At 52.3% G+C, this 25,934-nt stretch overlaps 9 protein-coding genes across 9 annotated transcripts; 2 read left to right on the forward strand and 7 right to left on the reverse strand.

Moving 5' to 3' along the window:
* Positions 1–935: 935 nt before the first annotated feature.
* QC763_114740 (uncharacterized protein) lies at positions 936–4,498 on the reverse strand. The gene is made up of 2 exons (XM_062908053.1): positions 1,285–4,498; positions 936–1,227 (listed from the first exon to the last, which is right to left on the reverse strand). The coding sequence occupies exons 1-2, from the start codon at positions 4,180–4,182 to the stop codon at positions 1,183–1,185; spliced, it is 2,943 nt and encodes a 980-aa protein (XP_062771083.1). The 5' UTR covers positions 4,183–4,498; the 3' UTR covers positions 936–1,182.
* Positions 4,499–4,884: 386 nt separating this feature from the next.
* QC763_114750 (uncharacterized protein) lies at positions 4,885–6,878 on the reverse strand. Its single transcript, XM_062908054.1, has 2 exons — positions 6,034–6,878; positions 4,885–5,973 (listed from the first exon to the last, which is right to left on the reverse strand). The coding sequence occupies exons 1-2, from the start codon at positions 6,579–6,581 to the stop codon at positions 5,049–5,051; spliced, it is 1,473 nt and encodes a 490-aa protein (XP_062771084.1). The 5' UTR covers positions 6,582–6,878; the 3' UTR covers positions 4,885–5,048.
* Positions 6,879–7,519: 641 nt separating this feature from the next.
* On the reverse strand, positions 7,520–10,330 carry QC763_114755 (uncharacterized protein). The gene is made up of 3 exons (XM_062908055.1): positions 9,733–10,330; positions 9,485–9,664; positions 7,520–9,424 (listed from the first exon to the last, which is right to left on the reverse strand). The coding sequence occupies exons 1-3, from the start codon at positions 9,752–9,754 to the stop codon at positions 7,842–7,844; spliced, it is 1,785 nt and encodes a 594-aa protein (XP_062771085.1). The 5' UTR covers positions 9,755–10,330; the 3' UTR covers positions 7,520–7,841.
* Positions 10,331–10,506: 176 nt separating this feature from the next.
* Positions 10,507–12,988, reverse strand: QC763_114760 (uncharacterized protein). Its single transcript, XM_062908056.1, has 4 exons — positions 12,662–12,988; positions 12,362–12,591; positions 11,031–12,312; positions 10,507–10,951 (listed from the first exon to the last, which is right to left on the reverse strand). Exons 1-4 carry the CDS (start codon positions 12,774–12,776, stop codon positions 10,857–10,859), a joined length of 1,722 nt encoding a protein of 573 aa, XP_062771086.1. The 5' UTR covers positions 12,777–12,988; the 3' UTR covers positions 10,507–10,856.
* A 137-nt stretch (positions 12,989–13,125) lies between these two features.
* On the forward strand, positions 13,126–14,950 carry QC763_114770 (uncharacterized protein). Its single transcript, XM_062908057.1, has 2 exons — positions 13,126–13,453; positions 13,596–14,950. The coding sequence occupies exons 1-2, from the start codon at positions 13,203–13,205 to the stop codon at positions 14,788–14,790; spliced, it is 1,446 nt and encodes a 481-aa protein (XP_062771087.1). The 5' UTR covers positions 13,126–13,202; the 3' UTR covers positions 14,791–14,950.
* A 296-nt stretch (positions 14,951–15,246) lies between these two features.
* QC763_114780 (uncharacterized protein) lies at positions 15,247–15,996 on the reverse strand (the record flags this gene model as incomplete). The annotated part of the gene is made up of 1 exon (XM_062908058.1): positions 15,247–15,996. One exon carries the CDS (start codon positions 15,994–15,996, stop codon positions 15,247–15,249), a length of 750 nt encoding a protein of 249 aa, XP_062771088.1.
* A 922-nt stretch (positions 15,997–16,918) lies between these two features.
* Positions 16,919–19,465, reverse strand: QC763_114790 (uncharacterized protein). Its single transcript, XM_062908059.1, has 3 exons — positions 18,114–19,465; positions 17,793–17,855; positions 16,919–17,691 (listed from the first exon to the last, which is right to left on the reverse strand). Exons 1-2 carry the CDS (start codon positions 18,583–18,585, stop codon positions 17,842–17,844), a joined length of 486 nt encoding a protein of 161 aa, XP_062771089.1. The 5' UTR covers positions 18,586–19,465; the 3' UTR covers positions 16,919–17,691; positions 17,793–17,841.
* Positions 18,469–19,925, forward strand: PLP2 (Proteolipid protein 2). The gene is made up of 2 exons (XM_062908060.1): positions 18,469–18,732; positions 18,783–19,925. Exons 1-2 carry the CDS (start codon positions 18,668–18,670, stop codon positions 19,492–19,494), a joined length of 777 nt encoding a protein of 258 aa, XP_062771090.1. The 5' UTR covers positions 18,469–18,667; the 3' UTR covers positions 19,495–19,925.
* Positions 19,926–20,043: 118 nt separating this feature from the next.
* Positions 20,044–25,897, reverse strand: KOG1 (Target of rapamycin complex 1 subunit kog1). Its single transcript, XM_062908061.1, has 4 exons — positions 24,840–25,897; positions 23,698–24,598; positions 20,900–23,603; positions 20,044–20,836 (listed from the first exon to the last, which is right to left on the reverse strand). The coding sequence occupies exons 1-4, from the start codon at positions 25,437–25,439 to the stop codon at positions 20,563–20,565; spliced, it is 4,479 nt and encodes a 1,492-aa protein (XP_062771091.1). The 5' UTR covers positions 25,440–25,897; the 3' UTR covers positions 20,044–20,562.
* Positions 25,898–25,934: the final 37 nt, after the last annotated feature.

A 25,934-nucleotide genomic window follows, 5' to 3' on the forward strand; every position in this document is an offset into this window, starting at 1 on the left:
GTGCATCATGACTTGTCGAGAAGAACCAAGTGGGAAAAAGAGGCCCTATGGGATGGTTCTGTGGAGCTTTAGACCAATGAAGATATTGCTTGGATGTCTCGAGGACCTACAAGTGTTTTGATAGAAACAAACGATGATTCATCTGAGATTTATGAGGTTACTGGTGGCGTCAGGTGATAGTTTAGAGCAGTTCAGTGGTAGTGGAGACGATTGTGTCGGCATGAACAAGAAGAGATCAACAATGACGAAGTCGGGTCGGTGTTGAGTACTCAGCAAAGCAGTACAAAGTCGACAACGATCCCAGCAACAGGCCTCACTCTCAAAGTCGCATCTCCAAGCTCCTTCCTTTATCACAGCCCAGGGTCCTTCCTTCCCAACAGAACCCAGGTTCCTTCTCTCCTAGCACAACCTCGGCATATATACCAGTCTACACACCCAGCTTCTAATAGCATCTCTAATATCTTGACCATGGCGCCCTTGTGGTCAGGTCAAATGGTCAGGATATAGAGCTGCTGTTAAACCCCCCCCATCGTCGGCTTCGGCTTGCAAACGACAGCCCCCGAATTCGATCCCCCCTCAAGTAAAACCTGTCTCAACTGGGTTTTCGTAGCCCGCCCATTGGGGCTGGTGAGTTTTTTGCATTTTTTGCGACTTTTCTCACCTAGTGACTCCCATTTCCTCTGTGTATATGTGTCAAATATATTGGAGATTGGTGGCCATCATGAAGTTCATGAACCTTTATGGCTAATATGGATGTTTTTGACATCGTGAACATCATGGCTAGCACGGGCATCATGGAGGTGACCAGCATCTCGTATTTATCTGATCGTGTCTGCCCATGCCTTGGTGGTCGACAGAAAGCAAGGCTAGTGCAAGAAGGGTTAATCGACAATGGTGGGCGGTACGAGATAGTCATTTATATTGCTCTCAACAGTTCAAAATCGATATTATTTGGTACTAGCATCGTCAGAGTAGCCGTCCAACCTGGTGTAAGGATGCTTGAACTAGAAGCCACGCCACAGATTCACCGTCTGGTTGAGATTTCCAACCAAAAAGCCTAGACTTACGACACTCCAAATAGCCAAAGGAATGTCATAACATCCGTCAATTAAATTTAACATATGTATCTATCCCCCCATTCCCGATCCTCTGTACATATACAAACCCCTTTTATCGTCCCATCTACATCGGCGCACTCCACCTCAAGTTGATCTGCTTTTTCCTCACCTGTGAAGATGAATCGTTAGCCACAATCCCCATAATATGCAAGAAAAGTAAGCTTACCATAGGGCCCAACATAGTCACACCAACAAACAACGCCAACACCGTCGACACAAGCGACACCTTGTTGAAACCCTTCCCAAGGATATCAAACAAGAAGCTAGGAGTGACTCTTGTGCCGAAAATATCCACACCATAGGCAAACACGAGACTGGTGCTTTCAACAATAGCCGGCGACGTAATAATTTTCTTGATACCAACGACATCCCTCTCGTGCGTGATAACGCTCTTGGGGTCGATCTCAATCGCGGGATGGTATCTGAACAAACCCTCCTCGATCTCAGCAGGCGTAGCATCGCGACCCACAGGACGGCGAGGCTCGAGGAGCATTCTTGGGATGCCCATGATACCATGGTTCTCGGGCATGTAGGCGAGGATATGGCGAGTGGTAATCCCTTGCCTGGTCTGCGAAACCTGCAGGGCCGAGATAGGAGCGCCCATGATGTAAGTCTGGGAAACTACCGAAGGCAGGGCGACACCAGTGGGGACATCGACAGGGTCGAGGGAGGAGAAGGTCGAGGCACCACCAAGCGGGCCGCGGTCATTAGTCTCCTCGCTTTCGTAGAGATCCGAAACAGCAATCTGGTAGCCTTTGAGAGACTGAGCCGAGTTATCACGCAGTGTGTACTGCCCGAAGAACGAGCAGACGAACCAGTTCTCAGCCATGGCGCACTCCACCGGCTTAGTGGGGTCGACACCGTTGTACTTGGCCGAGGAAAGGATTTGGCCAGACACAGTGTCAAGAAGGTAGACAGTGAGGGTCCAGGTCTTGTCGTCGATGGCGGCAACAACAATAGTGTTCGGGTTCAAGTACTTGTACTTGACTGTGCGGTCGCCAAGAACGCGGCCGATCGAAGCAACAGCATCGTGTGAGGGCCTGGTAGCGATGCTGACGACGCGCTGATTCTCAGGCAAGGAGAAGATCCAAGACGTAGATTCATGAGCGGTGGTACCATCAGGAATGAAGACGACGCCCTTCAGTTCGCCATCGGCACCACGAGTGACAACAGTCTGCTTCGGAGCCTTATCAACAGGGAGATCACCAATCTTGCCGTCTAGGCCAATGCGTAGGAGACGTGGGCCAGAAGCGGTGTCAATGAGAGCAGTGCTCTGAGTAGTTACTTCGAAGCTGGGCGCCTGAGCGCTAATAACTTGACCCGTCTCGGTCTTCAAGACCACAAAGTCATTGTGAGCACCGAGGATTGTGACCTCACCCGATGACTCATTGACCAGGATTCCCTTGACATCCCACTTCTGGCCCTTGGAAATCTGGAATGCCCTCTTTTGCCAGACAGCAGCGCCAGAGTTACCAATGTCAAGCCCGTAAACCATACCGCGCTTGGTGGCAAGAATGACCAGCTTGTGGAAGCCAAAGCTGTCACGCGACAGCTTTCCAGCCGAAGAAGTGACATCGGTGCCCGCGATGCTGCTAATCAACCTCGCGGGCACATTGTTGAGGTAAGCAGGGAGGTAATGGAGATCGTTGATATGGCGCTTGACGCGATGAATATAAGCTTGAACCGGGTTGCTATGGGCCTCCTGTTCGAGAGACTTGGCCAGCTCTTCACTCTCAGGGATCTCAGCAAAGGTAGCAGCAACGCCTCCAGAAAGGCCTTCAGGGCGAGTCCATCCGATCTCACCATTACGAACGAGAGCCCACTCGTCATCAGCAGTAAGGGCCGCAGACCGAACGGCATAGCTGCCATCAGCTCCAGCCTTCTTGATCACCTCAGATACTGCATGAATGGGAGCGACCTTGGAGTTGGTGTTCTTGAGGGGCCAGCGTCCAAGAACGCCGTGAGACTGGGATGAGACCAAAATCAACTCATCCTCAGTGATACGCGTGAAGTACACGTTGGCTGAGATCGAGCTAGTTGCAAAAGCGCCCTTGCCTGGAAGCAGAGGCAGATCATACGCCTTGGCGATATGTCCAGTCTTCAGGTCGATGTGGTAAACCTCGCCCTTGTTGCCAGTCGCAGTCTTGCTGTGCACCAAGAAATGCGGCTGCGACTGAATCAGATGAGGAGCGTGAATCTCAACCTCAACAGTCCCCTCAACTAAAGGAAACTCCTGGCTCGTCTTCAAACCTAAAACGTTGACCCTCAAAGCCGTATGCTCAGCATCAGTCCAAGCCACAATCGGAGCCGCCGAGTTCGCGCCGACAAGCATGATATCTCCCTCGTCATTCAGGTTCGCCTTAGTCCCAATAACCAGCTCATCCAGCCTCTTCCCAGTAAGCGTATCCAGAGTCGTAACCTTGAGGCTGTACGCCCCCTTGGTCCCCTTCAAGAATACCACGAAAACCTTCTCGACATTCGTGCTGACTTGAAGCGGCATGTCCTTGGTCACCTCCCTGAACTCCCAAACCACATCCCCGTTAGGCGCATTCAACCGTCTCAACACTGTCTCCCCCTTCTCCTCCTCCTCAAAAAGCACCAGCACATCCTTCCTCTCCGCCTCCGTCATCTCCATCACTTCCAAATCCTTGACCTTCCCCGGAAACCTCGCCCAGAACGTGTTCCTCCCCGTCACCGCGTCCCAGGCATGCACCTCACCTCCATAAGCACTAGCCACCCATCCCTCACCCTCGCCCGCCCTGGCGAACCCCTCTCCCACTGCCGTTTCATTGTTGTTATCCCCCGCCAGAAACTGCCTCCAGACAACCCCGCCAGTACCCGGGTTTACAGCCCCCAACACGCCCTCATCACTCAATGTGTAAAGCAAGCTTCCTTGCTCGTCTTTTCTGGGGCGGTGGAAAAAGGTTGTTTCCCTTTGCGGAAGGCCGAGGAGTTGGTAGTGGTAGTCAATATGGCCCACTTCATCTCTGAAGACGGCGCGGACGGCCAAAGGGAGGGCGAGCAGCCCTACTAAGAGGGTTGTCGCGGAGGGCATGGCGAGCATGATAGCTCTCGCTTCGTAGTATCGTCGTATGTTGAGGTTCAAGCGCTCATCGATTGGGACGTAACAGGTGTGTGTCGTTGATGTTGGGCAACGGGCGCGCTAGTGGGCGCCGGAATTGGATCGTATCGATTGCAGTCAATGGGGTCGCTCTATCGGTGTTCCATCAGTTGAGAGTCGCAAACTGAGAACGTTATTCTTTCTATTTCTCTCGCTGTCGTGAGATTGCGCCGCCTGGGTTGGTGTTGATGGTGGAAGCTGGCAAAGAGCTTGCAGAAGCTCAGAAACGATGGGAGTGGGTCACAAACTTCCCTGGGACGTTGACCTGGAGGTGACGTTGAAACAAGCCCTGCCTGTCCAGCCCCGTGGGTCCCCGCAACCACCCATGTCAAGAAGCACCACAGCTCAGAGCTCGTGCCATATGCCAAGACTTACCCTCGACATCAGATCTCAAACTTCACACCAACGAAAGACCCGCACCATGATTTAAAATACACTTAAGCTCGATTTAGCCAGCCCTCGACTCGAATCTGGGCTTATGGCTGAACAAGGCTGCTGCTCTACAAACATGAGCAACACCCCGGTACCTTATCCATGCCAACTTCCCCAGCAAACGACCTTTGTGAGCAACAAGTCAGCCAAGACGAATGTCCCTCAACGATTGGGTATATGCAAAGAATGCGTTCTTAACACTATCTTTCATGGCCTATTAAAGATCTTGAAAGCATATCAACTATCTTCGACCGCCGATAGCAGATGTTGAACATGTATCCATTATCTTTGGAGACGTATTCCCTATTTTTAAAGGCCTATTCACTCTCTTTGAAGCTATATTAATTATCTTTAAAATCTTATTACCTAGGTATCTTCTAAGACCTCGATTGACAGGTAGGCACACACTTCCACGAACATCCAACTTTCAAGAAGGGTATAAGCAACTCCCTGTCCAACTTCGTCGCTGCAGAAGCCTTGAACTCAACCCACCTGGTCAGAGGAACGACCATCCCCCGGTTACACACCGAGCATGTGAGGCCACCTCTGCGGTGGGCCTCCGCGGCCTGATTGAGCGCCTCCCGAACGTCCGGATAGCCTTCATCAACTTCCAACCAATAGTTGACTTCCTCTAGCTCAGGCTCCGGCAGCTGAGTAAGCGTTTTGAGCGCATACTCGAATAGCGACCTCGCACCCTTCGGGTTGAGGAGCCTGTTATCGTCCTGCTCCCTGTAGCTAACATCCTTGGGCATCTCGAGCTCGGTAGGGTCCTCCACCTCCAATTCCAGTGAGCCAGTGCTCTCAGCCAAATCTCCGAACAACGGCAGACGAAATCTCGAGTAGATCCGACCATCGCTGCCCAAGAATTCCACTGGGGTCCGGATCAATGGGTTGGGACCGCAATTTGTTGTCGCGGCCTCGAACGAAATCTTCTCTGCCATCCACCAAGGATTTGATGCAGTATGAAGCATCACCAACTTCCCCTCATCGCCCATGAGCCGCAGAATTTCGGCCGGAAGATACCTGAGCTTGTTTTGCGCAAGGTTAAGTGTCTTCAGGTTCTTTAGCTTTCCAATACATGTTGGAATCTCCGTCAAGTCGTTGTTTCGGAGAGTGAGGAACGTAAGAGGTTTGATATTCACTAGAGATGAGGGAAAGTCTTTAAGGTTGTTGTTGTACAGATATATCTTGATGTCTGGGTCAGCTTGACGGAATGACACGCCCTTCACAACCACGGGAATCGGCTCGATATCAGCAATTGGTGCAATAGTCTCCGTCGAGATAGAGTTCAGGCCAAGGTCACTAAAATTTTGTCAGTCAAAATCTACAGCCAGGCGACTCATTGGATGGTATCATAGGTACCTCAAATCAACCTCCTGGGTGCCGTTCTCCACACATCTTTTGATCCTCTCCCGTGCAACTGCCTCAGCTTCGGACAACTGTGGTTGAGATCGAGGCGATATTTTCAGCTGTGCCGGCGACGCGAAGAACTTTGGTGTGTATGGGGTCGGGACGTCGCCCTCTGTATCAGTAGAGTCCGGTCCACCCATGAAAATACCGCTGTCGAGCTTCCTGAACTCGCGCTTTTGCTGTCTCGCCCCAGCCTTTCGCCGAAGAGGGCGGCAGACGATGGGCGATGAGCGGACAAAGGGCGACGACGAGTGATCACCCATTGCCGAGTCGGAAGACAGAGCGGCATGCTGCTCATACCATGTCCCTACATACCGCCGCTTGTGTCGGCGGACGCTTTCGTATGCCTCGAGTGCAGGGTCGTCATCGCTGGAAAAGACGGCTGGATCGCTCGAGGTTGAGACACTGGGTGGAGGCGCGTTGGCTTGCGCCCACGCTCGCTTGCTCGCCCCATTGAATGGGGTTTTTGGCAGCGTTGGTAAGGCCTGCTCGTCCGCCATGGCTCACCGGGGTTACCTCTAGGTCGGCAAAAGGAAAGGAAACAAGGGGGCTGCGGCGACGCGACTGGCGATAAGCTTAGAGCTGTGAGCAACCCCGCATACGGCAAAAGAATGATGACAAGTACTCTACTCAAAAAGAGATGAACGCGGAAATTATGTGGAGTTTCTTTGATGCCTGAGGAGCGAGAAAAGAGGTTCTCGGTATCAGGGAAATGCCTGGGTAGAAATGGTCTTTTTGAAAAGGAAAAGGGGAATCGCAGAATCGCGTATCCTGAAAAGTCAACAGCAGGTGACCCTGTCGCGAGTTCGCGCTCTCCTAGAAAGGAGCACAACTGGCGTCATGCACTTATTTTTTAGTGCAGTCTAGGGCCGCATATGGGACCGTGCACTCAAACATTGCCGCGGCTGGGTCCGGGCCCGGGCTGTCAAAGAGCCCCCCACGATCCCGAGGACTTGGTTCGGTCTCTCGCCTCCATCTTACAGACCTGGCATGCAGTGTAATCTACTGTCCGCACCCAAAATAATTGGTGCTGCAAGTCAGGAATACGTGTGACGACTATCACTTTACACCCTTCTAAGTAGGAAATTTAGCCGCTCTTTAAGGCCTATTGACTAGCTTTTGAGGCCTACTATCCACCTTTCGAGGCCTACTGGCAGACTTTGAGAGAGTCATGCATGTCTTTGAGACGTGGTTCAGCAATATGGTCGGGCTAACTTACTTTGCAGTGCCAGTATGTTTGCCAAAGGGTGTGGCTGGCTACGTCAGGCGGGGGGGAATACACCACGCGATGATTCGGAAGACCTTGCAAAGAATTACAAGCGAGGATGTGTCTTTCGCTGTCTAGGTCTGATATCAGTCCTATAGTAACTCTTCCGTTACAGGATCAATCACATTCTCAACCTACAACTCCCTTCACCGCCTCATTGCTCACATCACTCCCATAAAAATAAAAAGCTCAACATGGCACATGCCTCAATCATTGACTGCAAGGTACCTGCCTGATCTAGCCGATGCACATCCTCACCACATAATCACCCCTCCTCATCACAAGCTCGCTCACATTCTTCCATATACATCGCCCATTCAACATCATTCAAAAAATCATCATTCGCTAACGCCCGCTAAAAGACTACCGCGCAAGCCCACAAAACCACCCCCATTCCACCCTTCTTCATCTCCCCTTACACTCCCTTAGCCCTCTCTCTCACCCCCTCCCCCTTCCCTCATACCCAAACTGGAACTACCTGCCACCAAACTCCTCACCTCTTCCCACCAAGAGACTGCCCCTCAGTCTGCTCCGCCAGCGCCATAAAGTCGTTGTCATCCAAGTCAGAATCGTCAAACTCATCTCTCTTTTGGCGTTTGGCAGGGGGTTTGTCATCCTTGGTACCGGCATTGTTGTTTAGAAACTGACTGTTGGTCAGCCTGTGGGCTTCCCAGATGTCCCAGGGGTTCGTGGGAGCATCGCTGTCGGTGTTGCACACTGGGTTCAACGTCGGTTTCACCACCGAATTACTGGGGGGGTGGGCGAACTGGTTGGTCGGTTGGCAATTCGCCTGAGTACTGGGGTCGTTGTTAGGTTGATTGTTCGAGGGGCGGTTGAACTGGTTCCGAACAGGTGTGGTATTGTAGCTGTTGAACGGGTTACTCCCGTGGTAGCTCGTCCGGTAGGTGAACTGACTGATTGGCGTGGTGTTTACCTGCCCCTTGGGTTGTGTTTTGCTGTTGGGCACGGGTGTATCAAGTTGGTCGGCGAGCTCGATCATGGCGTCCTTAAGGCCAGTATCGATGTCAAATTCCTCCTTCTCATCATCCTCTCTCCCTCGCTTCTGGGGAAGCGTGGGTGGCAAGCCGAAAGTCTTGTTAGGCCGGTTACTGGTGGGTGTAACCATGCCGGAAGAAAAAGGCTGCTGCCCTGCCACACCCATGGACTTGGTCGGTGTGTTGAAACGACCGGAAGTATTCGAAGTCGGCGCAGGTTTTCCAGGGACAGAAAAAGGCGAGTGCCCTAGTGAATTAGGGCTCTTCGCCGGGGTGACCAACGTGCTGTGATGACCACTAGGAATGATGAGACCACTTTTTGAAGAAGTTGAGACGGCTGTTATCGGCGCCTGCATGCCCTCGAGATTCTGCGGCGAGGCGGATTGGAACAGCCTCGTCCGAGCAGGGTAAACGTTCGCGGGCGCTGGATAACACGCGCTCACGGAGCCAAACTTCGTCTCATCATTCTCGTCCTCTTCGTCGAGAGTCAGGTCGATTGTGATCTTGACCTTTCCTTTAGAGACCTTGGCAGTCGTATGCTCCATACTATCGCCAGTTTCGATTCCGCTCCAGTCTTCTACCGTGTGTTTATGGATCGACTTAAATGTCCCTCTCGTCTGCTTTCGGGTCTCGGGAATCACAGGCTGTTGAGCCTCGATGTGGTTGGGAATGGTGGCCGGGTTGTTGTTGTTGCTGGCTTCGTCTTTACTGATGCCAGCCTCGCCATTCATATCACCGGAATTCTGATCCATCTTGATGCCATTGTCTTGCTTCGAGGGACCGGCCTCAACTGTGTCGATATTCCCTTTTACCGCTTCCACAGCCTTTCCTTTGATAACCGGCCGTATATAGTTACACCCGTCCTCTTCGCCTCGTCTCGAGCACTCTGCGTACTTCTGGGTGCTCTCGAAAGGGTTCTTAACCCTCTCAACCAACTGGCCGATATGGCACTCAGGACATGGCCCCTTGCCCAGTTCGTTTTGTTTCTGTGCCCAAAGAATCTGAGGATCTTCGTTGAAGGCTTCGTAATGTCTGCAAGGAGGACGAGCGGTATATCTAGAACAGCTCAGGCGCCAGAGTCCTGGTTGAAAGGTTGTCGTTCAGCTTGGGACTTGTTGTGTTGTGGAGGAAACGGACTCACCGGCATCAGGGCCTGCTCCTTCTGGGTTGTTTCTCTTTCGTTCCAGGATTCCAATTTTGCATGTTGGGCAAGGACCATATCTAAGCTTACGGCCTTTTGTGGTGCTGGAACGACTGGACTTGGGATTACTACCCTTTGCCTTGGTCACACGGCCGCCGACTGTTGTCTGCTTCCGCGGAGCTAGGATGAATGTCAGTCTCACTTTATTCACTAAGAGCATGATAAGGTGAAAAGATTGGCTTGCCCACTTTCTGGCAGCTGAGGAGTCATTATCGCCGTTGGATCTTTGTTGATACAATCTTTCAAGGTGGGACGAGGAAGTTACAGTCTCGCGCTGTTCAGATGTAAAGTTGAGAGTTGCAATTGGCGTTGGATGGAGACGAGAAAACTCTGATCCGCTGTATCGTTCAATCTTGTTGTCTATGCTCTCTTCTCACCGTCCTCTCGCCGTCTTGCCGGTCAAGTAACAAATTCCGAGAAAGAAGCGGGTCTTGATGTTGTCGCCGAGACCAAATTCATCTCTCTAACAGCGGGCTAGTATGTGCCTGATTGAACCACTCCTTCCACAATCGTGTTTTGACGAGTTACTGAGTTGTTCGAAATACCGGTATGTTGCCAGGGCCACGCGGGGTCAAAATGAATAAGCTGAAAGAGAAAACTGAGGTACTACAATAGATGACAGTCAATCACATTGTCACATTATAATCAACAGTCAGGGTGAAAAGTGAATAAGAGAGAATGCCTGAACATCCTGAGATGCAGTGAAATGCTTCCACATCGCCATGTAACTTCTGAAGAAGGTGCACCCCACCCCAGCCTCTCTCTATCTAGAGAAGCCGCTGTGGCTTGAATGGCAGCTGCATGTCTATCTGCCTTGCTAGTTGTTTCAGGAGCCTATCATATCCTTAAGAGGATCAATAGTGTTAAGCTGCTCCGCATACCGTGGACAAACAAGGCCTTCGAAAAATGGTTACCTAGTCAAGAGCACCAAAAAGTCGACAAGTCGAAAATAACAATCAAAAGGTATGTTCACTATCCTTCAGACCCTTGATATTTTATCGCAATCTCCATTTTCCTGTCTGCGAATTGCTTTGCAACCCCTCATCCCAACTCGACGAGCAAACCCCTGCATATACATATTCTAGTGTACCTGACCTACCCACCTTAATGCTAAGTACAATTTTCTGTAGTCATTGGTCCCTCTACAACACCACATCTCACGACCTTTTGCGCAACCACTCTGGCTATGACTATATATGCCACAAGAACCATGCCGATAATGTGTATTGGGTTAGGACTCTCTATCGTACCCGCTACGCCAACCACTGCAGGCCCTTGGACTTTTCCGCATCTTTTTCTCCATGCTATCCATTCAAGGCAACAATCTCTTGGGGGTGCGTGGGTAGTAGGCGGCAAGGTGAACACTGGGAAGGTTGAGATACCACGCAACAACACGATCAAGACCAACTACAGCCGACACGTTAGCAGCCATACCAACAAACATGCTTACCGGCAAAGCAAGCGTAACCGGAGTCAGGAAACTTACTGCCTCCACCAGCGTGGGGTGGCGCTCCGACTTGACGGAACAGGTCAACGTATTCGCGAATGCCCGGGCTCTTAGGGTCGACACCCTTCGTGCGAAGGCGAGCTTCAAGCTCCACAGGATCGTGGATACGCTGACCACCGGACAGAATCTCTTGCCCTCTCATGAACATATCGTAAGCCAATGTGACCTTGGGATTAGTGGGATCCTCCTTAGCGTAGAAGGGGCGGGCATCAGATGGGAACTTGTCCAACACATAGAAGTCGGTGTTGTACTTCTTCTTGATGAGAGCACCCAGAGCCTTCTCTTGGGGTGTGCTCATATCCTCGAAGTCGCTGACATTTCTGAATTCCTCTGGGCCTTCTTCTCTCAAGAGCTTTTGGCCCTCAGCAAAAGTCAAGCGGACCTCCTTGCCCTCCTCGGGTAAGAGAAACTCCTCCGAGGGATATACCGACCGTACGAGAGCGATCTCATCTGCGCAAGTCTTCTTGATGGTGCGGAAGATGTGAAGGAGTACACCCTCAAGCATGTGCAAAGCTTCCTGGTAATCAGTCACCTCCATTTCCAAATCGAGACCTGTGAACTCGGTCATGTGTCTGGGTGTGTTGCTGTTCTCGGCTCTGAACACGGGCCCAACACAGAAGACACGCTTTCTTCCCGCAAGAACTTCGATCTGCTTGTAAAACTGTGGTGACTGGGCAAGGAAAGCCTCTTTCTCGAAATAAGGCAGGCAGAACACATTGGCACCACCTTCGGAGGCGGCAGCAATGAGGCAGGGAGGCTCAAACTCCTTGAAACCGTGCTCGCGCAGGTAAGAACGGAACAGGTGCTTCACCTCAACGCGGATGTCAGCAATGGCCTGCTGGACATAAGAGCGCTTGTGCATGACAATGTTGTCCAAATGCGTAAGCATCGAGGCGGCCGGAGGACCGGAGACCTCGCCAGAAATGCTCAGCTTCTCAACACCCTCCACAGGCGCTTCCGCGGGGGCCTCTTCATCGCTGAAGTTTGTGACAGCCTTGTTGGCTGTCGAGAGGGTCATGCCCAACATGGCGGGAGCAGAGGAAATGACAAAAAGCTTGGTCAAGTGGAGCTCGTACTTGGAGACACGGCAGCTCTTGACGGGCTCAAGAGGCTTCTCGACTGTGGCTTCAACAACCACGAAGGACTCAGGGTTAACTGATCCGATAAACTTGACCATTTGACGGCTCACTGAACCATCAGCGTTCGCCGCAACCACGCCCTGGATCGCCCAGTTGCCGGTTTCTCTCAGCTCAACAAAGGCCTGTGGTCTCGTCAGTATATCGTAATATCAAGAAAATAGAGAAACAAACCATCTTGGCGCCTTGCATTCTCGCATTCTGGAGAAATGCTCTAAGTTTGACCTTCTTGCCGAGATACTCATCGTTGAGCGTTTTAAGACTGATCTCGGTGGCATCCTCGGACAGCTTGGTCTCATGAGTCTCTTGGCCATAATTGCCCGTGGCATGGTCCTCAGCAGCAGCAACGTTGGCCTGAACAGTAGCAGCAGCTCTCTCAGCGGCCCGCTTGGCTTTCTCGGCCTCTATACAACAGTGTTAGGTTAAGATATCTTTGTATATATGGAGAGTTGATCGGTGTGTGATAATCCATACCTTTCTTAGCCTTGGCCTCAGCCTTCTTCAGGGCCTTCTTGGAGGGGCCAGCATCCTCACCAGCAACCTCTGGGGTCTCAGCAGGAGGGGCGGGATTTGGCGTGGGTTCGGCCATTGTGAATAGTTGTCCAAAATCTACGAGATGGAGCTGAAGAGGTGATGGTTGCGTGAGGAATTGGGGTCTAAGTAACGAGATCAACGGCCTGCTTATAAGGGTGCAATGGCCGGGTGATTATGACTCGAAATTTGGCCGAACACCTGAGATGACTTTGACCGAGCGGCAAGCAGGTACAGGAAGGCGCCCTGGCTGTCTGGAGTTCCTTGGTGGGGTGATGAGGGGCAGTTGCATCCCCAGAATTTGTTATCTTATCTCGAACATCATATATAACCCCAACCCTGAGCTGATTGCCACTTTGAATGGCACGGGAAAGTCTTGAGGACGGATGCACGAAATTACGTCGCGTCCCAGCGTGGCCAACGGCGTCCTCTCAGCCGAATTATTCTTCAGCACATCGTGCAGAGTTAGCCTCTATACTTCACTATGGCTTCAAAACGCGGTCACAGCGCCCTCTCGGCCAGTGACTACGATGATGCGCCGCCCTCCTCTTCTAACAAACGTCGTCGCGGGCAGCCTGCTGCTAAGACCAAGCAGGTCGAAGTGAAAACTGACCCGACATACGGCCAGAGAACCGCTTTCCCGGGCCTAGATGACGATGGCAACGGCCAATTCAGCGACGAAGATCTTGAAACTGAGGAATGCGGCGACGCGCTCGCCTATTTGAAATCTGTTCGGTAAGCCTCCCTTGATACTTCTTCTCTCTACCATCACCACAATTCAGCCATCGCTAAACAACCCACTATCACCTCAGCCACGTCAAACTGATATCGATGACCACATATGAAATGGTAAGCTAATGGGTAAGTAATCTCACAGACAAGAAGCCAGCCACGTCCCACACATTCTCGTCGCGCCGAAAGCAGGGCCCCAGCTCCCTCCCCATTTGCTATCTACAACAGCAAACAGTCACGATGCAGTCGACCGCAGTCTCTACGATGACGGCGTAGGCGATTCCCGAGGTTACTACCAAGACGGTGCCTACACCGCAGCCCCTGACCAATCACCTACCTCCAGCCAGCAAGAAGCCGGATTGCTGGCCTCAGCCGATGCTGAAGCCGAAAACAAGCGCGCCCTCAGCGAATCCTATTACGCCTCCCTTACCGAACAGTTTATCTCTCTTCGGGCCCTCCTTCACCAGGAACCACCCCAAGAACTTGTTGATGCCCTCGACAAAGACCATGGTATAGAAGTCGGCGCGTTTGGCCCAAAGTCTTGGACTTTCCGGGTGTGGACCAAACGAATCAGATACACAGACCCGTTCCCGGTTCAAATCGCAGCCTTGGACAGGCAGAGCGTTCTCAAGATTCTTCGTATAATTCTCGGTGGCAAGTTCATCCGCCGTGGTTATGAGCTGCGGGAAAGGACTAGTCGCTGGATTTGGGCTTTGCTTGCTCGTTTGCCTGACCGGGGTGTGCTTGACCACACCGAAGTTGGATGGGTGAGGGATCTAGGAAAAAGAGCTGTGCTCATGATGGTTAGTATCGCTCATATGGCTGCGTTGAGAGAAGAAGTGGACGAGGGCTTAGAGGGCGAGGAGTATGGCGACGAAGAGGACGAGGAGGAAGAAGAGTACCCCGTGGACGAGGACATGGAATCGGAAAGTCATGAGGACATTTTTGTTGTCACCATACAGGACGACAAAGGAACCCTCGAGGTACCGCCAGCTAACCCTGTCGAGTCTGCTGAGGAGGCGGAAGATGGCGAAATGGACATGGACCTCGACGAAGGGGAGATCTCAGATGAAGACAACAACAAGGATATCGGTGCTGACATTGCGGCAGCCAAGGCGCGCATGCTTGCCCAGCTTGAAGACATCCCAGAGTACGAGCAGGGCGTTCCCGCTGTTCAAGTGGAGAAGGTCTATGCTGACCAAGCGGATGAGCCGGTTTTTGAAGAGACGAGAGCCAGAATCAACATGCGGGCGACTTTGAATATGATTTTGACCGTAGCGGGTGAGCTTTATGGGCAAAGGGATTTGCTGGAGTTTCGGGACCCTTTCCCTTCTCTGTAGTTTTGCTAAGAAGGCATGATTTGTGAAGGGCGGGGTGCCCTGTATGTATGTTACTCAAGCCCATTCATTGTTCTCATAGTAAGCAAGCCTACTGTTTATATAAATAATCAATCTTTAATAGTTACATGTCCGATGAGAAGCGGGCAGGTCAAAACTACAAGCTGCCAGGAAGACTGCATAGAAGCAGTTGACTATTCTGGTGAATCTCTCTCTCCAGATATAATGCAGGAAACAATAAACAGCCGCTATGTAAGGAAAGACTTGGTATACGCATCCATGAATGTACCCCCTTTTAAATTCCGTCAAGAACGCCATGCCCGTAAATGCAAATCGATCGCAATGTCTACCCTTCCCATGTTTTCTTCCCCCCCCCCACCCGAAATGTCTCAGCCGCGTCCATCTTCCCACTAACAATTACTCCCCCCTCGTCACACAAGCAAACGCAACCTCCCTAGTCTACTCATCACCCATCCCCTCCAAGAAGCTCGCCTCCTCAAAATCATTGCCGTCCACCAGCACCCGAACAGTATTCTCCTGCCCAGCGGCAGCAGCAACAGTACCCTCCCTACCCTTCTTTCCCCTCGGCACAGCCCACCTCCTATTTTCAAACCCCGCCGGCCCAAAACTCCTAGGGCTGACATCCACATCCTCCCACGAGAGCACCATCCCCTCCTCCTGCTCCTCGTCTTCCTCCCCAACAAAGAACCTCTTCTTCGCATTGAGGTTCACCCTCTCCGTCGCCTCCACCGCAGAGGTAGCACTCCCATTGCTGTAAACCGACTCCTGCGATCCCGCCATCTCACAATCGTCCGCTCCAGCACCGTTAGATGGCTGGATCCCGAGCCCACCGACTTTGTGGATGCCGCTAAAAGGGAGGAGCTCCCTCATTCCACCACCACCAGCAGTGCTGACAGGAACTGTAGGGGTTGGGGTGATGGGAGCGGCGTTGTCTTCCCAGAGCTTGAAGGCAGAGTACTGCGCACCGGTCTTGTAGCCTTCCTGGACTGACTTGCGAACGCGCATCCCGACGTTGAGGAGGTTGGTTTGCACTGGGGCAGGGAGGATGGGACCGTTGAGGGGCGTTTTGGTCGATTGGGTGGCGGTGGGGGAATCGGAGGAAGAGGGGGAGAAGAAGGAGGTTATTTGACGTTGGTCAGGGTCGCTGGCGGCGCCGGCAAAGGGGCGCTTGGTTCGAGGGGCGGACATTTTGTGTAGCTTAGGGCCCCGGGGGGAAGGAAAGTTATGCGCTTTGATTGTTTTTCGAAGAGAGATGGTGTGGTTTGGTGGGTGGTTGGTTGCAATTGTCAATGCTCTTTCGAGGTTAAAGTGGGAGCGAGGAGAGCTTGGAGTGCGCAAGGAGGATTGATCGGTTGTCGTGGTGATGATGACGAAAATGGAGAGAGGGGGAGGCTGGGCTGCTTGCTCATATGCTCGGTGGCGGCCCCAGGGTCCTGCAAATTTACCCAAGCAGGATTGGCGTGGGGTCCGGGGTAGTGGGTGGACTGCTGCAGAGAGTGGGCAGTCGCGCGCCCGTGTTTCGACGCGTAAATTGAATTTGGGGCACCAAGATTGGCTGCTTCAGTTTGCTTGGCGGTTTGGATTGTGCATGAAGGCTGCTTATCAAGGCCACCCCTTCCGTATGCCTTCAACTTGATCGAGCAGCTGGATGTAAACGAAAAGATTGGCAGGTAGAAAATTTGACAGGCACAGCCGGGCTTTTATTTAGATTCGATCAAACCCTCCCGCCTTTTTCTTTGTCAGAGGCCCGGCTCTACGAGTAAAAACCACCACAATTCGTTGCTGGACAGGACCATATATCTTTGTTGGACCGTTGGCAGCCACAGGCAGTCATGCGGGACATGCAGCCGCTAAGCAATCAGCCTTGCTCTCCCATGTAGAGATAGCTCTTGAAACATCTCCGTTGGCCTACAGTTACAGCAAGAGTTGCAAGAGCTTTTTGAAGCGAAGGCCTCAAATTGGCCTGTGTCACCGATGAAACATATCCCAAATACACATTTCAGGCGGCCATTAGGAACACCACATACGCCTACCCAGTAACGTTATTGCTAGAGTTGGTCACCACTTCACTACCAGGCGTACGAGGTTCATGATCATAAAACATAACCTTTGCTTCTCTTCATAATAGCAAAGCCGGACGTCGACTATCAACCGCAAACATGAAAACAGGCTAGCCAGAGTCAAATGCAGACACAGCAGCTAAATCACTGAGGGGACTCGAAAATGCATGATGGAGCCTCTCCTGAATTCATAACAAAGCACAAAGATTCCTCCTCTACCTTGTCTACTGAACCAAGACTTTTGGCGATCCTCGATCTCGCATTCAGCGGCGACTGCCAACCACATCCCACCCGCAAAGGTAGATATTGGTCCCAAGCACGTGTAAAAACTGGCTTTGCGCTGATTGATCCCTCCCACGCAGTATAAACCTGCCCGTTACAGCAAAGACAACACGACGTCAGGAAAACGCAGCACACCGCAGGATGAAAGTCGAAGAAGGCGACCAAGACAAAAGATTTCCAGACCCCCTAACGCCTTCCATGGTGCTGCGCGTGGTAGTTGGTGGATGTCCGCAAATGATTTTGATTGACGATCAAGAGTAATGTCTAGACGCCCCGACTGGAAGTAGCCGCAGATACCGAGATGATCCCATTTACCATGCCATTATGCCGAGAAAAAGAAAACAGCTAACGAAGCCATCTACTTTCTGCGGAAAGAACAGCCCTCGGTGAGTCTGGCCTTACCACCGGTAGGCTGGCAGAGGACGGTCGTGCAGCCCTGGCAGATGACGACGGTCTGGGCGTGGGAGAAGACGGTGGTGATGGTGAAGCATCCGGGGCACTTGACGTCCATGAAAAAGGAGCGGGGGGCGGGCACAAGGGTCTGAACGCAGTGTTAGTATCAGCAGCGACGCGACCGAGCAGAACCTCTTGTCGGCAGCGTTGACAGAGATCCTAATCATAGTTTTGGGATGGACCACATACCTTGAGCTTGTGCTTGCGGGCCTCAGCAGCGGGGCTGGGGTTGATGAGATCAACGGCGAGAACCTTGAGAATCCATCCGTCAGCACCACATCATCGATAAGAATCCGTTATCCAGTGTTCTGCCCGTCCATGGTCCCATGGGCAATCGCGATGCCATGATGTGGTGTCGCCCTCCTCCAAAAGATTTCCAGATGTCGATTCCATATCCAAATTTCTCCTCCTCCTTGGCGTTATCGGCGGTGCAAAACCTTCGTCGTTCGGATGCGGGACCATGGTGGACGGGCAGAACCGAGCTCAATCGGGAAAATGGCTAGGTCTTACCATCTTGACTGATTTTTGAGAGTATTACTCTTGATGAATCGGACAACGAGCCTTGGGTGGTGATGAGATCTGGGGTGGTTTGGCGGCAGAATCTACGCTCGTTGTTGGCGGTTGCGGAGGGGATTTTCGAAGGCCCAGCTACTCGAGAGACCAAAGGCAAAATTTGGGTGCGTGAGCGGCAAATCGCAAAATTGGCCTTGGAGTTAGGGCTCGATCCGTGAGCCAATGAAATGCGCCGTACAGTGCAAGTGGGGCCTGCCTCCAACTCAGCAGAGAGCAAAGAGGTCCATGGTGGGGTCCAGGCTACAAAGGCGGGGCGGGTCGTCACTTTGGGTACGTACTCGCTGGAGCTTACCTTGACAATAGGGGCGATGAATGAATGCTCCTTGTGAAGCATCAAGGCAGCAACAATACTGTACTGGCGACATTGGGTGACGACAACGGGATACAGGGCTGAAGTTAGAAGCAACATTGACCGTAATCTATCTACAATTCAACAGAAAACCATTCACTAGAAGCACAGCACGAGGGCAACCTCAAACACATCCCTCAAGATGGCAGCTCCAATGGACCAGCGCATCGCCGTTCCCATCGACGACCCCAACGCCGACACAGAATGGTCAGTAATACCTCTTCATCCTCACCCTACAATCAACTAACCCCTATAAGGAATGAAATCCTCCGCAAACACAAAATCATCCCCGAAAAGCCACCCTCCCCCACCCCCATGATCCAAGAAGCCATCCTCGAAGCCCGCCGCCTCGCCCACGAAAACCGCCTCGAAGGCAAAGACCTCTCGGACCTCGATTCTCTCGAAGACGAAGAAGACGAAGATTTCCTTGAATCCTACCGCCAGAAACGCCTCCAGGAGCTATCGGCCCTCTCCAAAAAGTCCATCCACGGCTCTGTCTACCCCCTATCCAAGCCAGACTACCAACGCGACGTAACCGAAGCCTCCAACAACGGCCCCGTCTTCGTCCACCTCGCCTCCTCCCTCTCCACCAACGTCGAGTCCCGCGTTCTGGGCCAACTGTGGCGTCAGGCAGCAGAGGAATACGGTGACATCAAGTTCTGCGAGATGCCCGCTAACCGAGCGATCGAGGGGTACCCCGAGAAGAACTGCCCTACCATCTTGGTTTACAAAAACGGGGATATTGTCAAGCAGATTGTCACGCTTATGACGGTGGGTGGGCCAAGGATGAGCATGCTCGAGTTGGATAACCTATTGGTTGAAGTGGGGGCAGTGAAGGAGAATGACATGCGGGTGTTAAAGCGGAGGAGGGAGGCGGAAGATGCCGAGGAGGAGAGGATTGTCAACAAGGGGATCAAGAGCAGTTCTGATAGGAGGAAACAGGACGATGATGACAATGATTGGGACTGAGCAAAGAACGCCACATGGACCAGATGTGGTACTACGGCGGCATAACGTTGCCGGGTGAGTCATTCGGTGAGGGCAAGCAACACACGTATCGCATTTCGGCAAGCCGAAAAGGGGAACGGTGTGACTGGCATGTTCGTGTTCTCGTGGTGGCAATACATTGCTGATCAAGCTTTGCCTGGTAGAAACCGTGAAAGCTTAGAGCTTGTTGTCCACGTGTTCATCTGCCTGTCTAGGCCGGAGCAGCTCATGAGGTTGTATCTGTTTTTTGCCATCCGGCTTGTTTCGGCGAAGCGCGGTTGCCGGTGGAACAACATGGTAGAGAAAGGCGGCCGGAAGTGCAAAAGCAACCGGCGATCGCCAATGTATACCAAAGTAATAATTCAGGCTGTATGATAGCCATAACTCAAACATTGGCGCCAGTGGGAGTGGAGTGTGAAAGAGCCGGTGGCTGGTGAACGACTACTCCAACATGGTGGCGAATATCGTCATGTCGAAAGTTACTCCACACGCCGGCCCTCAATGACATCAAGTCTTTACATCAAAATAGTCACATGTGAAAGCTCACCAGGGGTAATCATGTTTGAAACTCGTTCAATGGTGTATACACCGTGTACACCTCAACAAGACTGAAGCAAACCCCTAACTTGACGCAACGCTCTGTTCAATTTCGACGCTGCCAGCCTGGCTGTCAAAGCGCAGACCATAGACACACAATTCCACAAATGGTATGCGCAGCAAAGACCCCCCTCTCCTCCAATATTACTTCCAGCAAAGAATAAAAGTATTATATTAACCCTTTGGCCCATCCCTAAAACCCAAGAGAAGAACAGCAAACCCCCCTTCGCTCACTCCTTAGACGCGCTTCAAGTCGGGGGATAATCTCATATAATGATGGTATGAATGAATTTCCCCTCTCTCTCCCTGCCTGCCTGGAACGCCATAGGTATCATTTGCGCCTTCACTACCCACCCCTATCCTCCCCCACCCTACAACTCCAGATTTGACAAACAGTGGAAACAAGCAAGCAACGCAACACGGATTGAAAGATGGACGCAACGGCGGTGTTATTTAAACAGCCTGTTGAATAGTAGCAAGGCGTTTAGCAGCAGCCTCGGCCGCAAATGCTGCCACGAACGGCGCCGCGACCTCATTGCCGCAGGCGGATATGTGAATGTGGTTATCGCCGCGGGCGGCGTACCCAAGTATCATGCGGTGAGGGTGGAAAGCGGTTGTCGCGATGGGTGTTAACTTGAGCCCGGCGGTGAAGCTAGTCGATGGTTCCAGACGCGACAACTCGTGGCCGTCAAAGTCGAAGACCTTGACCAAGTGGGCGGATGTGCCACTGTGAAAAAGAATTAGTAAAAATTCTTCAGATGGTTGTGATATGCAGAAAAAGAAAACCTACACAGCAAACACAGGCAAATGCTCATGAGTGCTTGCCGTCCTGAGCACATCCTTCGTAGCCTGGAACACCTTCAGAGGATTCTCCATGCGAATATCCCATAACCGGACTTTGCCATTCCTGCTCGCCGACAGCAACTCGCGCTGTCCGCCACGCTGCATATGCACTGATCGCACCCACTGCCTGCTGTCATCCTTCCACTTGCGCACCATGCTCTCCTGCGGTCTGTTTCTCGTGTCAAAGACACGAATAGCGCCATCTCCAAACCCAGCAATGAAGATGTTGCCTGTCATCTGATCAGAAGTCAAAGATGTAACACAAGATCCGGAACGGGCTGGGATCTCATGCGAGCACATCTCGTGGCCTGCGTTCCATATCCGGATAACACGCTCGTCTCCTGCCACGAGGACCTGGCCATTGACCTGCTGCCAGTCAAAGACCATGCCTGAGTTGACATTGGACGGCACCATGTGCGTCAAGGCACGCCATGAAGAGGCAAGCTCAACACCTTCATCACTGTCGTAGTTCCGGTAGATGCGAACGACACCATCCGAAGACCCACTCATAAGAAGAGCCTGATCATCTTCATTGATGAACTTCATGTCCGAGATCTTCGACCCCTCAGGGTTGCCATTGGAGAAGTGACTCTTGCGGGTGCCATTCTTCCAATCCCAGACTGTTACCGTATTTCCATCATCTGCAACGGCAACATGGTCCTCGAATTGATGAAACGACATCTTGGCCGGCTGTGCGCCATTGTTGATGATACCGATCTGGTTGTTCCACTTGTGGGTGCCCGCCTGTGCTTTCTGGGGCTGTGTCTCTCTAAGAACAGCCTCATTGCGAGATCGACGCCAGAGTCGTTCATTGTACTCGTGACTGCCGGGCTCCTCGGCTTCAGCGAGCTTCATCTGCGGTTCCCGGAAATATTCCGTCGACCAGTCCAAGAATGTGCTCTCCAGGGGAAGCTTGGGCACCTCAGTCAAACTGCGCTCCCGATACCCTGCGCAAAGCGGTTCGTTCGCAATATGATAATTGGCTGGCGAAGTCACTTGGTCGTTTTGCTCGGGCGGGGCATTCTCGAGGTTAGGTCCTTTGCGGCTTCTATGAGAAAGGGTTCTGGACAGTCCTGGATTTGTGGCTTTTGGCAGTCCTGGAGTTAGGGGGGGGTTTGTGAGTCCCGCCGGCGTGTTCTCTTTGAGTAACGGCCCAAACAGATAGCTCGCCGTTCTCTTGAGAAGCCCAGGGGACGGCATAGGTTGCGCCATAGCAGTGTGTGTGCCAAGCACGCTGCTTCTCTGGCTCATATCACCCCTCGACACTTTTCTAGCGCGTCTGAGGATTTCATCCATGAGACTCTGCGCCTGCGGCCCCACGGGGGAGTGTAGCAGGGCATGATGGACGTAGTCCAGAATAATGGTAGCATCCCTTTGAACTTCAGGGTGCGGGTCGACACTCAGGATGTCGATGTGCTTCCAGCAGGCTGCAAAAATCGAGTCGTGAGCGACACCAAAAGCAATGGGTCTGATGGTGCCATCCGCCTCCCGATTTTCCTTTCTGGCGTAATGCAAGCCCATCTTGTGATCCAAGCCGTCCTCCGTTGGTGGGTGGAGCATGTATTCCTTCTCCTCCAACAGTTGCTCATAAGCAGCAACCAAGAACTTGTTTTCGTACCGCAGCACGAACTTGGAGAAGAAAACAAGCAATTCCTTGCGGACAATCGGACTGCCGTCTGTGGCCAGTTCGAGCATAGTCCAAGCGATGCCTTCCTCAATCCTTGCGACTTCATCTGTGAGATCGGGAATGCCAAGGAAGGTGGTCATGGCATGGGCCATGGCAGCGCGAACCTCGGGGAATGGGTCCTTGATTAAGAATGCTAGCTTGAGGTGAGCGTTCTCACGGATTCCTCGCCATTTGGCTTCTGGAAGATCTCTCCATAACTGGCTGATGCAGAGACACGACCACTGCCGCAATAGCGGGTCTTCGGAATGAGTGACATGGTGCAAGCAGTATTTCATGATGTCGGTCGAATTGCACACAACCTGACCCGGCTTGAAACCCTTGCAAAGCATAGCCAAGATGAAGGCGCACATGGCCTTGTGAGACGTCTGGACAATGGTGCCGTTGACCAGAATCGTCTCTTGGGGCTTCAGAATGTCGGCAAAGTAGTTGTACCCATTATCTTTGATCAAGTCTTGCTGGCATGAGATGTCAACGGCTAGGATGCGCGCCCAGATGAAGACGAGCACCGGTTTGAGATCCTGTGCGACAGACTGGAGCAGTTTCAGGACATAAGGAAAGATGCCGATACTGAGCGCAAGCTGAACGGCCCATGGTCCAAGGTCCAAAAACCTAGTAAGTAGGATCAAGGCTCTAAGTCGGTGTTGCTGGCTTAGTAAAACTTGTAGGACCACCGGGAGTTGTTCGGGTGGCTTTTGGGATTGTGCATCGCCTCGACAGAGGTAAATCTCGAAAGCGGTGAGCTGCTCCGTGAAGAAAGTCGAGTTTATATACTCGTAGGGAGTACCGTCGAGCTCCTTCCTCTCCAGCATTGGGAGCTGGGCCAGAGCCATGTCAACGGCGAGATCCCAACTATCCCAGAGAGGATGTTGACGGGTATCCGGCAGTTCGGGATATGACTGCGGATGACAGCCATACACAGGCATAATGCGCTGCGCCAGGAGAAACGCTCGGAAGAGTGCCGCGACTGGGGATAACTGGGTCAGAATAGTACTACTCCGGAAAGCGCGATATTGACTTACCAACTAAATCTTGTCTGAAGAACATGCGGAAGAGCTGACGAGGAAGGGTCGTCCACGCAATGGTATCAGTGATAGCTGTGAAGATCCAGTGAAGTTCCCCAAGCGGAGTCCTACGCTCTTGAAGTCGGCCCGATAACTTGCGAGCTCGCTCTGGAGTCAGATTGTTCTTTAATGGATTTTGCAGCACAAAAAACCAAAGAGCCATCTCAACTGGCGTGGTGAGACAGCAGGTGAAAAGATCAGCCGGTAGCTGAGGGTTCGTTGGGAGATTTTCCTTTGTGCCGCAGGCAGCTAGGTGGATATATGGCCGGTAGTTCTGCCTTTCGCAATTTGGATCCTTCTGCCTCAGCTCCTTCTCCTCCTCTTCATGTTTGTCCACGAACTTGTGGTAGTTGGTCAGAATGTTGCCCGCCTCTGAACAATCCCAGACGAAAACCGTGGGGGCCTGTAGCCATTGCTGGAGATCGTACAGTGACACAGGAATGTACTGAGTGTAATTTTTGTTGAAAACCCAGATTTCACCAGAAGTCGTCGGCTTGGGAACTCCGTGTCCATTGTAATGAAATAGAATCCGCTCGTCCTTGGCATTCCGCCGGAGAGAAACACAAAACTTCTTCGTCTCTTCAATCGAAGGGTCCAGGTATTGCTTGTACCGGGTCCGGAAAGCGATCGATTCATACTGGGTTTGGAGGGCTTTGCCAATGTTCTCCAGGGCCTTGTTTGTTGGGGGAACAGTTGGATCTTGCCAAGCTTCAAGCTTTGCACCAGGCACGGTTCGCAACTGATCAGGAGGCTCAACCCCTATATTGAGACATACTGCAATGGCTGCGGACACCGTCTTGAGACGATCACGCATTCGCCAATCCTGGATCTCGAAAGCGGGTGTTTTGGGCTTGCCGGTTGTCTCATGTCGTTTATCAGTAAAATACATGTACCAGCTCTGAAGCCAGTGTTAGTCAATGCCTCTACGTTGTCCATATAGGTTGTTTGATGTTGGAGCTGAGACAAAAATAAAAACAGACAATAGGGGGTAGCATATGATATAGCACATAGAGGCCAAAGTCAATGACATGAGCTACTGTCCCCGAAGAGCGCACTACTGGCCCACCGTCGCAAGACTAACGACATAGGATGGAACGGACAGGAAGCCAATGGCTTGAAAGAAAAGAAATAAAACTTACATTGGCGAGTTGGGATATTATGGCCTTTGATTGATAGTGGTCCTCGAAACCATGCCTCGCACCCCACTCGTGAATGTCCTCTTCCGCAACAGTCTCGGCGTCCTCCATCCGGATTCCATGCTCGCTCTTGGACCGCAGTAATGGGGGTTTTACTGGTCTGGAGACAACACCATTCGTCTCGAGCTCGTCTTCGTCATCGGTATGTTGACCGTTGACATGCTTGTCTCCCGGAGCACTCGAGGGCCGTCGAGCAGCAGAGGTTGGTGAAATGGATCTATGCCGACCATTTGTCGTTGGGTGGGCAGACCTTAAAGCGGAACTTTCAGGGGACTCGGAATGACCGAAACCATCGCCTTCGTTCCGCAAAGAATAATATCCGGCAGCTTGCGCGCGCGGTTGCGCCTGTGCCATGAGTTGAGCGTTCTGTCGGGAGAGCGAACTCAGGGCTGTGCTTGAACCGGCAGCAGCAGCTTGTCCTTGCTGTCTGACGGGTGCGGGGCCATTAAAGCCGGCGGTGTTGTTAACCCTCGAGATCTGGGCTGCGTGTTGCCGATGACCCTCGGCAGGCTGGGGAGGAGTCGAAAGAGAAAGGGCCGTCATGGTCGATATCTTTACCGGCGGTGGGCCACCATCGTTCTCGAAGGTAGCTGTCGGTAAAGGTTGAAAAGGTCGAAATTGAAAGAAGTGGGTGGGCGAACCACAGTGCTGGGGTGACTGTTATGTGGTGGTGGTGAGTTGGATGGAGATCGGGGCCGGTGATGGGGCTGTAATGGCGACGTCAACGCGGATCATGAACCTGCGCTTATGCCCACGCCTCTGTGTGCGACTGCGACAGGTTTGCAATGATCAGCTCTCAGCTCACATGCGCTGGACCGTTTGGATTCGAGCTCTCGCAAACTCACAAGCACAATACACTGTCTGGCTACTCGGTCTTGTCTTCTTCAGCCTCAACAGCCAGGCCGTTGTTATGTCTTGGTTTGAGGTCAACAGCTCAGTGACAATGCAGAGGTGGACAACATCCGCAGTCGATAGCCGCGGGCAGCTTCTTGGCTCCGTAGGTGGGCTTGCAGCCAGAACCTCACCGCCCAAAGTGGA

This window comes from Podospora pseudopauciseta, chromosome 1, assembly GCF_035222475.1.
Source record: "Podospora pseudopauciseta strain CBS 411.78 chromosome 1, whole genome shotgun sequence".
Classification (NCBI taxonomy): Eukaryota; Fungi; Ascomycota; class Sordariomycetes; order Sordariales; family Podosporaceae; genus Podospora; species Podospora pseudopauciseta.

Bases quoted from the DNA above. Each gene is read 5' to 3' on its own strand.
- QC763_114740 (XM_062908053.1), bottom strand. From the start codon at position 4,182: ATGCTCGCCATGCCCTCCGCGACAACCCTCTTAGTAGGGCTGCTCGCC. The intron at 1,228-1,284 runs GTAAGCTTACTT...TCATCTTCACAG, and splicing joins TGACTATGTTGGGCCCTATG to GTGAGGAAAAAGCAGATCAA.
- QC763_114750 (XM_062908054.1), bottom strand. From the start codon at position 6,581: ATGGCGGACGAGCAGGCCTTACCAACGCTGCCAAAAACCCCATTCAAT. The intron at 5,974-6,033 runs GTACCTATGATA...ACAAAATTTTAG, and splicing joins ACCCAGGAGGTTGATTTGAG to TGACCTTGGCCTGAACTCTA.
- QC763_114755 (XM_062908055.1), bottom strand. From the start codon at position 9,754: ATGACTCCTCAGCTGCCAGAAA. The intron at 9,665-9,732 runs GTGGGCAAGCCA...CATTCATCCTAG, and splicing joins GACTCCTCAGCTGCCAGAAA to CTCCGCGGAAGCAGACAACA. The intron at 9,425-9,484 runs GTGAGTCCGTTT...CCTTTCAACCAG, and splicing joins AGGAGCAGGCCCTGATGCCG to GACTCTGGCGCCTGAGCTGT.
- QC763_114760 (XM_062908056.1), bottom strand. From the start codon at position 12,776: ATGGCCGAACCCACGCCAAATCCCGCCCCTCCTGCTGAGACCCCAGAG. The intron at 12,592-12,661 runs GTATGGATTATC...ACTGTTGTATAG, and splicing joins TGAGGCCAAGGCTAAGAAAG to AGGCCGAGAAAGCCAAGCGG. The intron at 12,313-12,361 runs GTTTGTTTCTCT...ACGAGACCACAG, and splicing joins GAATGCAAGGCGCCAAGATG to GCCTTTGTTGAGCTGAGAGA.
- QC763_114770 (XM_062908057.1), top strand. From the start codon at position 13,203: ATGGCTTCAAAACGCGGTCACAGCGCCCTCTCGGCCAGTGACTACGAT. The intron at 13,454-13,595 runs GTAAGCCTCCCT...GTAATCTCACAG, and splicing joins GCCTATTTGAAATCTGTTCG to ACAAGAAGCCAGCCACGTCC.
- QC763_114790 (XM_062908059.1), bottom strand. From the start codon at position 18,585: ATGTTGCTTCTAACTTCAGCCCTGTATCCCGTTGTCGTCACCCAATGT.
- PLP2 (XM_062908060.1), top strand. From the start codon at position 18,668: ATGGCAGCTCCAATGGACCAGCGCATCGCCGTTCCCATCGACGACCCC. The intron at 18,733-18,782 runs GTCAGTAATACC...AACCCCTATAAG, and splicing joins CCCAACGCCGACACAGAATG to GAATGAAATCCTCCGCAAAC.
- KOG1 (XM_062908061.1), bottom strand. From the start codon at position 25,439: ATGACGGCCCTTTCTCTTTCGACTCCTCCCCAGCCTGCCGAGGGTCAT. The intron at 24,599-24,839 runs GTAAGTTTTATT...CACTGGCTTCAG, and splicing joins TAATATCCCAACTCGCCAAT to AGCTGGTACATGTATTTTAC. The intron at 23,604-23,697 runs GTCAGCTCTTCC...AGTTATCCCCAG, and splicing joins TGCGTGGACGACCCTTCCTC to TCGCGGCACTCTTCCGAGCG.